This window comes from Nicotiana tabacum, chromosome 6 (genome assembly GCF_000715075.1).
Source record: "Nicotiana tabacum cultivar K326 chromosome 6, ASM71507v2, whole genome shotgun sequence".
NCBI classification, from domain to species: domain Eukaryota; kingdom Viridiplantae; phylum Streptophyta; class Magnoliopsida; order Solanales; family Solanaceae; genus Nicotiana; species Nicotiana tabacum.
In genome coordinates, this window is record NC_134085.1 from 57,209,237 (window position 1) to 57,220,362 (window position 11,126).

Sequence of the window (11,126 nt, forward strand, 5' to 3'; positions counted from 1 at the left end):
GCATCAGCTATTGCAAAACAGCCTGAAATAATCCGAAACCACCCCGAAACACACTTGAGGCCCCCGGGGCCCTGTCCAATCACACAAACTAGTCCCATAACATAACACGGACATGCTCAAGGCCTCAAATCACATCAAACAACATCGAAATCATGAATTGCACCCCAATTCAAGCTTAATGAACTTTAGAACTTTAGACGTCTACATTCGATGTCGAAACCTAACAAATCACGTCTGATTGATCTCAAATTTTACACACAAGTCACATTCGACATTACGGACCTACTCTAATTTCCAGAATTGGATTCCGACCCCGATATCAAAAAGTCCACTTCCTGTCAAACTCCTCAAAAACCTTCAAGTTTCTATCTTTAGCTAAATGACTCCAAAATGACCCACGGATAACACTGTTAATCTGACACGTAAGGGGATCAAAAGAATCTATTCTAATCACTTGATCATATACTCGAAAAAGGAAAAGCTTATGCCGCCTCTATCCTTAATGAGTCCAAATCCCTTTTGAAGACTAATTGTCGCAATTCCCACATCATTATAAACTGTTTTGGACAGCCAACATCTGCTTTTACATATGGCACCTTGCTCATTAATTATAAACACTATGACGCATCGTCTCAAGCCTTTTCACATCTATTTCTTTTTTGGTAATTAATTGACTTTATTTACCAAGTAAAGTATGTACAAGAATCAAACGAACAAACACCTCATTGGACATGCAGCCCCAGTTTGGGTCTTTCTACACTTCTACTTTCCTACTTTCTTATCTACTATCACTGTTCCATTGTATCCGGGTACCAGTTTGCTTTGGTCATAGTCCTTTGTAACCTAGGAAACATGGTGGCTCTTAAGTGGATTTCCTGAATGATCTTCCTAACTATGCTTGTTGTTGTTTTCTTTTCCTGTTTGAAAATGACATTGTTTCTTTCCTGCCATATATAGTAAACTGCAGCAGCTAGAGTCATTCTGCATAGAGCTGCTCCTCCACTTCTTCCTTTTGCTACTCTTTGTATCCATGTCAGCTCTTTTTGCCATTTCAACTTCTTTCTATGTATTCCTTGCCAATGTAGCAGCTGTTGCCATATTGTTCCTGTCATTTTTAAAGAATAGATGCTGGACTGTTTCAATCCCTTGTTGGCATAGTGCACATGTGGTCTCTATATTTACTCCCCATCTTGCTAATCTTTTCTTTGTTTCTAGTCTTTCCAGAATTGCAAGTCTCAATATGAATATCCATTTTGACTGCTTATAGTTATTGCATATTACTTTCCTCCAACTTACCTTCTGAAACTCCCCCTACATGGCTTTATACATTTGTTTGATTGAGAAGCTATCTATCCTTTGCACCTCTTGTTCAGTGTAGCCAGCATTTTCAAAATACTTCTTTGCCTTGAATATCTGTTGAATGACCCAAGATGCATTCTTTGGTGTTGTACTCCATATTGTATTCCCTTTTATGTAGTAATCATTTACCCATTGTATCCATAACTTTTCTTTCTACTTGCATATGTTCCATAATAATTTGCAAATGGAAACTTTGTTCCATAGTTCCACATTAGTGAAGTTCAAACCACCTGTAACTCTTGGACAGCACAGTTTCTCCCAAACTATCAATGCCTTCCTAGTAGGCTCTGTGTTCCCTGACCATAGAAACCTTCTACATATTGTTTCAATGAACTGCACAATCTTCTTTGGCAATATAAAGATCTGAGCCCAGAAATTTTGAATTGCAGCCAAGACACTCTTTATAAGCACAACTCTCCCTACATATGCCAGGAATTTTGTTGTCCAGCATTGTATTTTGTTCAGCATCCTGTCAATCAAAGGTTCACATTGGATAATTGATAGCTTCTTTGTGCTTAAAGGTACCCCTAAGTATCTGAAAGGTAACTCTCCCTTGTTATATCCCAGTATATCCATAATCTTCCCTTGGTTCACAAGATCGACTCCTCCAAAGTATATGCATCTCTTGTTTTGGTTTGCAGTTAGTCCTGATGCCTCAGAAAAGGTTTTGAATTGTTGATGCATTTCCTTGACTGATTGTATATCTCCCCTGCAAAAAAGTAACAAATCATCCGCAAAACCTAAGTGTACTAGATTGACTTTAGCACAGTTAGGGTGGTACTTGAATTCTTTGTTCCCCTTTAAGTTTTTCAATAGTCTGCTCAAGTATTCCATTGCCATCACAAACAGTACAGGAGATAATGGGTCACCCTGCCTAAGCCCTCTCCTTGCTTCAAAAGGTTTTGCTGGTTGCTCATTGATGATTATTGTATAGTGCACAGTACTGATGCATTTCATTATCCACCTTACAAACTTTTTAGGGAATCCCAGTAATTTCATCATTTGCTCTATATATATCCACTCCACAGAATCATAAGCTTTCTGCATATCGATTTTCAGCATACACCTTGGTGATATGTTTTTCCTTCCATAGCCTTTAACCAGCTCATGGCTCATGATGATGTTATCAACTATCATTCTCCTAGGGACAAAAGCAGTTTGGCATTTGTCTATTAATTCTGGCATGACTTCCTGTAATCTTGCTGTTAAGATCTTGGAAATTATTTTATATAGCACTGTACAGCAGGAAATAGGCCTAAACTCCTTGATATTTGTTGGGTTCTTCACTTTAGGGATCAAAGTAATAGTAGTGCAGTTTATGGCTTTGCACAAATCTATGCTTTCAAAGAATTCCAGTACTGCTGATGTGATATCCTCTCATGTTATGATCTATGTCTTCTTGAAAAATAGTCATTATATCCATCACACCCTGGTGCCTTGCTATCATCTATACCCTTCAAAGCTATCAGTACTTCTCCCTTTGTGACTGGCTTTATTATCTGCAATTGTTGTTCCCTGCTCAGCATATTCCCATTCCTTATTATATCTGGATTCACTACTGGTAAAGCAGATGCTGCTGTACCTAGTAATGTTTTATAAAACTATAGGATTTCCTCTTCAACCTCCTTTGTGTTATGCAGTATGTGCCCTTCATTATTTGTAAGTCTTCCAATATGATTCCTTGCCTGTTTGTTTTCACACAAGCATGAAAATATGATGTGTTGGAATCCCCCTCTTTTAGCCACTTGACTCTAGCCTTTTGTTTCAGTATGCTTTCCTCTACTTCCATCCATTTAGCCAACTCCATTTTAGTCATCTTTTCTTCATCAATGACTGCACTACTATTCTTTGGAGATTGCATACTTTGTTGTAGCTGTGTCAGTTTGTTTTTCGCTTCTTTTATTTTATCCCCCACACTCATGTATTCCTGATTGTTTAACTTCTTCAGTTCACCTTTCATTGCTTTAAGCTTGTACCAAACTTTTTGCATCTTGTTGCCCCTATGTTCCTTCCTCCAGCAGTGCTTCACTATTTCCTCAAACTTCTGGTGGTTTGCTAGGCAGAAAACTTGAAAGGTCTCTTTACCTGTACAATATCTTCAGCCATAGTTTTCATCAATGGGCAGTGAACAGAAAATTCAGGTTTGATGATCCTCTCCATTTGAGGCCACTTTTGTATCCATTCTACATTGACTAAGATTCTATCAATTCTACTGTGCACTGTGTTATTTGTCCATGTGTAGTATCTCCTTATTGTTCTCATTTCAGACAATCCAGCCTCCTCTACAAAAATTTTAAAGTCTCTCACTTCCACATCTTGTACTGGGTTACCTTGTACTCTATCTTCAATGGACATTATACTATTGAAATCCCCTGTTAGAACACTTGTCCACTTTACTCCATTCATTATCCCCTTGAGCTCATTCCACATACTCTTCCTATCTTGGATGTTATGTTTACCATATACTGCAACAAACAAAAAGTTACTGTTACATTGCCTTATAGTTATCTGCCCTGCTATGTATTGATCATGCACTTGTTTGACTTCAAACTCCACTCTTGCCTGATCTCAGACAATCCAGATTCTCCCACCTGGTGCTACTTCATAATTTGTTGTCCACTTCCAGTCTCTAAATATTTTCCTCATTATTGTATCAACTTTACTTTCTTTAACTCTATTTTCCAGAACTCCTATCATTGCTACATTATTCTCCTTTCAGAACTTTTTAGTAGTTTTTGCTTATACACCTTATTCATGACCCTTACATTCCATGTTATAATGTTCGTCATACTATATTTGTTGTTTTGGGATTATCTTCACTACCTTTTTTGCTCCTCCTGCTTCTCATCTCTTGTTCTTCAGAGAATAACATCATTTTCTGGGCAGTGTCAACAAGTATTTTAAATGCATTGCCTATGTTGACTTCCTCTCCCCCTTTGGCTCCCATTTGTTTTTTTGATGCAGACCTTCCACTAGCAATCTGCCATTGATTACCATCATCTTGCTGTTTTGGTGCTAATTCTTCTTCTATTTCAAGCTGCTCTTTGAACCTTCTTTGTCTATCTATCCTATCCACCTTTGGATCAAGCTTCCTTACAATTTTCCATTCCTGCTTGGGCTTCTGATTATTTATCCTCTGATGTCCCTCTTCATTAGTTTCTGTTGCTCCTTACATGAGTGGCCAAGTTGACAATATTCTTGGCAGTATTGTGGCTTCCAATCATATTGCACAATCTGATCAATCTTCTTCCCAGTAGGGTCACATAGTTTTATTGATCCTGGTAAAGGCCTAGTAATATCCATCTCAATTAGGACTCTTGCATATACAACTCTATCAGTCATAGTTGTACATGCATCAGCATATAGAGGTTTACCTAGCCCACTCCCAATCTTGCTTAGAGCCTTATTACTCCAGTAACTAAGTGGCAATTTAGTAAATTTCACCCATAGTGGGATAGTTCTGAGGATTTCATCCTCAAAATCAAGCCCCTCCTTCTATTGCCTAATGATAATTGGTCTATTATTCATTGTGTATGGTCCATTCATCATAACATCATCCCTTTCTTCAATACTATGCATCAATACAATGAAATAGCCATCGCTATGGAACAATACCTTTGGCTTCCTGATTTTCCCCCATTGTTGAGCTATACATCGCTCAACTGCTCCAATTGTTGGGGTGTTTACCACAACATATAAAATTAATGCTCTACTCCATTTCTGTTGCTCTTCCTCTATGTCATCTTCCAACAATTGTACCACTACCTCACCGTCTTATACCACTGGTGGAATATATGAGAGATTCATTCCTTTAGCAGCTAGTTTATTCTCATTAAACAATCTAGCCCACGATCTTCCCCCAGCTCCCTGCGTTTGCTTCTCCTGCATACCCTTCTCATTTCCTTGTGCTTTGTTACTCTGTTCCATGGTTACCTTTGAATTTACTATTCCATTGCTTGGATTTTTGTTCGAACTTGCCTCTTCAGCTCCGATCTTCCCTGCATCTGTGTTTTTTGCGCCAGAGTTTATCATTGGTGTCACTCTGGTCACTGTCTTCTCCGGTGTTTCCAATTTCAGCTGAGCGGTGCTCAGATCTGGCCAGTTCATTTCACTATCACTTTCTATATTTGGGTCATCTTCTTCGTTCACTTTCTCTTTAGCTTTTCCTGATTGCTTTCCTTGTTCCTTAATGCTGATATCCATGAATTTGCTAGTGTTTTTCCTTACTCGTCCTCTTCCTCCCATTTTCCGACGAGGCGCAGGTTAAAGCACTTAACGTGCGCCGAGAGAAAGGTGACTAGATCAACTTTCTATTTCCTAGTATCTTTTCACGTCTATTTCTTTTACGGGTAATGTTTTTTTCATTTTCTGCGTCTTGTTCATTTTCTCTTTTTTTCTTTTGTTTTTTTTCTTTTTTGTAGATCAAACGAGAAGAATATGTTCTTGTTTAATAAAATGATCCACGCATGAAGAAGGCAGTCTTAGGGTACTCATCACGACCCGAATATTGGAGAGATTACTCTCATGGCCCAATTATCAGAGAAATTACTCTCAATGTGGCTCGACTATTGGAGAAATTACTCTTAATGTGGCTCGACTATCGGAGAGATTACTCTCAATGAAGCTCGATTATTGAAGATATTACTCTTAAAATGACCCGACTATCGGAGAGATTACTCTCAATATGGCCCGACTATTGGAGATATTACTCTCAATGTGCCCCGACTATCGAAGAGATTACTCTCAAGAGACTTACATGTCCACTTTAAGATTGGAAAATATAGTTTCCTTTTAAAGACAAACACACGAAGAGGCAAACTTAAGGTGCAAAGGGACTCATATGTCCACCTTAAGATTGGAAAATTATAGTTCTCTTTAAGAACAAACACACTAAGAGGCCAACTTAAGGTGCAAAGGGACTTAAATGTCCATCTTAAAATTGAAAAATTAGAATGTTTTAACTCGAACACTTGGTGAGCTTTGAAGATTTGGCGAACTTCGCAGACTTTAACTTGAAGAGTGGTGGACTTTCAAACTTCAACTTGAAAAATTAGAAGGCTTAAAGACTTCAACTTGAAGATTTGGAGGACTTAAATAATTCAACTTGGAAACTGATAGACTTGAAGGCTTCAACTTGAAGATCGACGAACTTGAAGACTTCAACTTGGAGACTTGGCATGCTTAAATATTTCAACTTGAAGAGCGGCGAACTTGAAGACTTCAACTTGAAGACCGATGGACTTGAAGACTTCAACTTGGAGACTTGGAGGATTTAAATGTTTGAACTTGAAGAGCAGCAAACTTGAAGACTGGAGGACTTAAAGATTTGGTGAACATAAAGACATAGTGAATCTCCGGGCTTTAATGCAAATACTTAGTAGCCTCCTAAAAGACTAAAATTATTCCATTGAAGATATCAATTTACCATAGAGGCTTGCCCCCTTTAAATCAATTTGGATACAAAGTTTAACAGAAGAATGGTATCTCATTTCGATTTTCAAGTGTTGATTGAATGGATTACATTCCATCGTACTTTATTTGGACAACGATTAGGGGATTATGTATTTTTTGAACTTATACGACTGAACTCAAAATGAAACTCTAAGCTGTCTATGTACCTCGATGAAAAGGATCAAGTCATACCGTAATTTAGAATGAGTGATTTTTATTTTTTATTTTTGTAAGTCCTAGATTTTGCCTAAGCCGCCTCTTTCAAGGTTTTTAACCTAGCGGACTCTTTTTTTCATTTTTGGGTCGTACACAGTTTAGACTCATGTGGGCCAGGAGTGTAGGAATATGCAGTTTAGGCTCATGCGTTAAGGAGCATTGCAACTTAAAGTATAATACTTCTTCAAGACCTTGCCATTTATAGGGACGATTCTCATGCCATCTGCATCAACCAACTTGTAAGCCCCACTTGAGTAAGCTTCTTGTACGACATATGGCCCATCCCATTTTGAAGTGAACTTCCCTACAGGTTTATGTGAAGTAATAATGGGTCTTCGTATGGCAAGGACTTGATCTCCTACTTGAAAGGATCTCGAGTGAACTCTTTTATTGAAGGCGCGAGACAATCGAGATTTTTAACATTCAAGACTTTGTTGAGCTTCCAACCTCTTCTCATTAAGAGCCTTCAACTCTGCTAATCAAAGTCGAGCATTTTCTTCATCAGTGATCCCTTCTTGAATAGTCAGTCATAATGAAGGTATTTGATGCTTGAGTGGCAAGACGGCTTCGACTCCATAAACAAGTGAATAAAGAGTCGCTTGTGTTGGTGTGCGGTGAGCCATCCTATATGCCCATAGAGCTTCTTCCATACGGTCATTCCAATCTCGTTTGGATTTGGAGATGACTTTCTTTAACAAGTTGCATAGAGACTTGTTGAATGCCTCAACTAGACCATTGGTGGCAGCATTGTACATCGAATACATTGCTTGAAGCCAAAGAGATCACAAATCTTGTTCATCAACCTATTGTCTAATGGCTTGCCATTATCCATTATTATGTAACGAGTAATGTGAAAGCGATAGATTATGTTTACTCGAATGAAACTTGTAATATTTTCCTTCTTTACTTCCTTAAGAGAAACAACTTTAGCCCATTTCGAGAAGTAGTCAGTTGCAGCCAAGATGTATAAGTGCCCACTAGAGGATTTTGGTAGTGGTCCAAAAACATCCATTCCCCAAGCGTCAAACGGCCAGGATGCAACAGTCGGGTGTAACACTTTGGGAGGCTGATGAATAAAATTTTCATGGAATTGACAAGCCTTGCATCTTCGAGTATAGTCCAAGCAATCTTTTACCATCGTTGCCCAATAGTATCCCATCCTTTTTGTAGGGAAGTGGAGCTTCGGTCCAGACTGGTGTAACCCACATACCCCAGAATGTGCCTCTTACAAAGCTTGTAGTGCTTCTTCTTCCCCTAAGCATCTCAAGAGTATTCCCTCGAATGACCTTCTGTATAGAATATCTTTGTAGTAAAGGAAGCGAGGTGCACGATGACAGATTTCAATCCTTCTCCTCGGATTTTCTGGAAGTATCCCATAGCTTAAGTAGTCGATAATGGATTGTCGCCATTCTTCTTTCTCAGCTTCAGAAACAGCGACAAGATGCTTGAGTTCATTTTCTTCACCTTCAGCCTCATTTGGCAGTGGTACTACCCATTTTTGGCAGACAGTAACTTGCGCTTGATCAGATAGGGTTAACAATGAAGTTAAGGCAGCTAAAGCATCAGCCTTCTTGTTTTCTTTCCTTGACACATGTTGAATAGTCACGTCACCAACCCATCCCATTAATTTTTGGCATAATCATGATATGGGCGTAGTGCAGGTTTCTTGACCTCGTAACTACCTAAAAGCTGGTTGATCACCAACTAAGATTCACCACAGACTTGCAATTATAACTGCTTCATTTCGACAGCCATTTCAAGCCCAAGTATTAGGCTTGATACTCAGCAACGTTCTTAGAGCAGAGTTGCGCAACGTAAAAGAGTAGGGCAGAACTTCACCTTGAGAAGTGACAAATACTACACTAGCATCAGCTCCAACACGATGTGTAGCACCATCAAAGTACATTTTCCATAGAGGTTGAACTTCAATGATCATTGCGTCCTCATCAGGTAGTTTGTCAGTTAGCTCCCAATCATCAAGTATAGGGTAATCTGCCAAGAAGTCTACCAATGCTTGTCCTTTTACAGCCTTTTGAGGGATGTACAAAATCTCTAATTGTTGAAATTGGAGATACCATCTCGCTAGTCGATCACTAAGAACAGGTTTTGACATCACGGACTTGATGGGATTTTCTTTAGAATCAATACGAACAATATGAACTTGAAAGTAGTGCTTCAACTTTTGAATTGAGAAGACTAGCGCCAAATCCCATGTTTCAATTGGTGAATAATTCAACTTGTTTGGTATCATCATCCTACTCAAATAGTAAAGACATTTTTCTTTCCCCTCACTATTTTCTTAGGCCAACAACGCTCTAACAGACCTTTCTTGTGCTAAAATATATAGTATCAATGGTTTTCCAAGTATATGGGGATGCTAAAACCGGAGGTTTCATCAATTATGATTTAATGCTCTCAAAGGCATTGCTACATGCTTGGTCCCATTTGAAAGGGATACCTTTCTTCATAAGGCGATTGAATGGTTGGCACCTCCCAGCTAGGTTTAAGATGAATCTCATAAGGTACGCTAACTTTCCATGCAGACTTTTCAATTTGTGAATATACTGAGGCTTAGGCATTTTCAAGATTGCATATACCTTGGCTTGATCAAATTCAATCCCTCGATGTCGGGCAATGAAATCAAGGAACTTTCCGGAAGTAACTCCAAAGGCACATTTCAATAGATTCATTCTAAGTTGGTACCTCCGGAGCAACTCAAACAGTATTATCAAGTCTTTCAAGTGGTCGCCTCTCTTTCTTGATTTACCACCAAGTCGTCCACATAGCATTCGACATTTTTGTGGAGAAGGTCATCAAAGATATTCTGCATATCCCTTTGATAAGTAGCAGCAGCATTCTTCAAGCCAAAAGACATTACCCTATAGCAATAAATACCCTTGGGGGTAAGGAATACAGTAAGCTCTTTATCTTTTGGTGTCATGCAAATTTGGTTATAGCTTGACGAACCATCCATAAATGACATTGGCTCATACCTAGTAGTAGTATCGATCATCATCTCTATAATAGGAAGCGAGAATTCATCTTTGGGACACACATTGTTGAGATCCCTGAAGTCAACACACACTCGAATCTGTCCATTCTTCTTCCTTACAGGGACAATAATTGAAACCCATATTGGGTATTTAACTTCAGGAACAAAACCAGCTTCGATGAGTTGGTTAACTTCACTCTCAATCAAGGGAACCAAGTCAGACCTAAAGCACCTTTGAGCTTGCTTAACAAAACGAGAGCCATTCTTGACTGCAAGGTGATGGACTGCTACTTTAGGGTCCAAGCCAGGCATCTCTTTGTAACTCCAAGAAAAGACATCTTTAAACTCCTTGAGTAAATATAAGTGCTTTCTTTATCGACGGCTAGTAAAGCACTTAGATAAGTGGGCCCCGGTTCTTCAGCAGTGCCAAGGTTTACTTCTTTCAAAGCATCCACTATTGTTTTCCCCTTCTTCAAGTTTAGGCGAAGCATCCTTTGCATCTTTATATTCTTGAGGGTCCCCATCGATGAAGGATATATGATAACACGGTGAAACATCCTCCAATTCTGCACTATCCTCTATTGAAGATGGAATATCATTCTCGCCTTGTACAGTAACATGATACAAAGAACCCACACTTTCTTCGTCTTTGTCACTTTCTTTAGTGTAGACCACAGTGTATGGTTTTACCTTTAGTACCTCATCACACGAACCCATGACTTTTGTTTGTCGCCTCATTCTAGAAGGAACCAAACTTTGGAAATCCTAAGAGATCTTCTGAATTTTGGGCGAAACAGGTGTCCTTGTATTTCGATAATTTCTCTGGAACTTATTCCCTTTCTTTAATGGACACAATCTCTCAAACATGGAAGTCCTCACAGTTGATTTTCCAAGTCTATCAAAGACAGAAGGCTTGTTAGAAGCGACAGATTCATCTTTTACAGTGATATAATTGTTGATCACCATTCTAATGGAGATGCGCACTGGTGATGGTTGCTTGTATCCCAAACCTTCACATGGTTTCCTCGTCGCAACTTCTGATGGTAGCTTCCCTAACTTTAACGGCTCATTGGGATTGTATCCAGCTTTTGCAAATAGCCTGTGAGCG

The 11,126-nt window shown here is 39.0% G+C and overlaps 1 protein-coding gene across 1 annotated transcript; it reads right to left on the reverse strand.

Annotated features, from left to right (window-relative positions):
• Positions 1 to 1,512: 1,512 nt before the first annotated feature.
• On the reverse strand, positions 1,513 to 4,999 carry LOC142181830 (uncharacterized). The gene is made up of 6 exons (XM_075255407.1): positions 4,975 to 4,999; positions 4,183 to 4,527; positions 3,445 to 3,824; positions 3,045 to 3,403; positions 2,813 to 2,941; positions 1,513 to 2,698 (listed from the first exon to the last, which is right to left on the reverse strand). The coding sequence occupies exons 1-6, from the start codon at positions 4,997 to 4,999 to the stop codon at positions 1,513 to 1,515; spliced, it is 2,424 nt and encodes an 807-aa protein (XP_075111508.1).
• Positions 5,000 to 11,126: the final 6,127 nt, after the last annotated feature.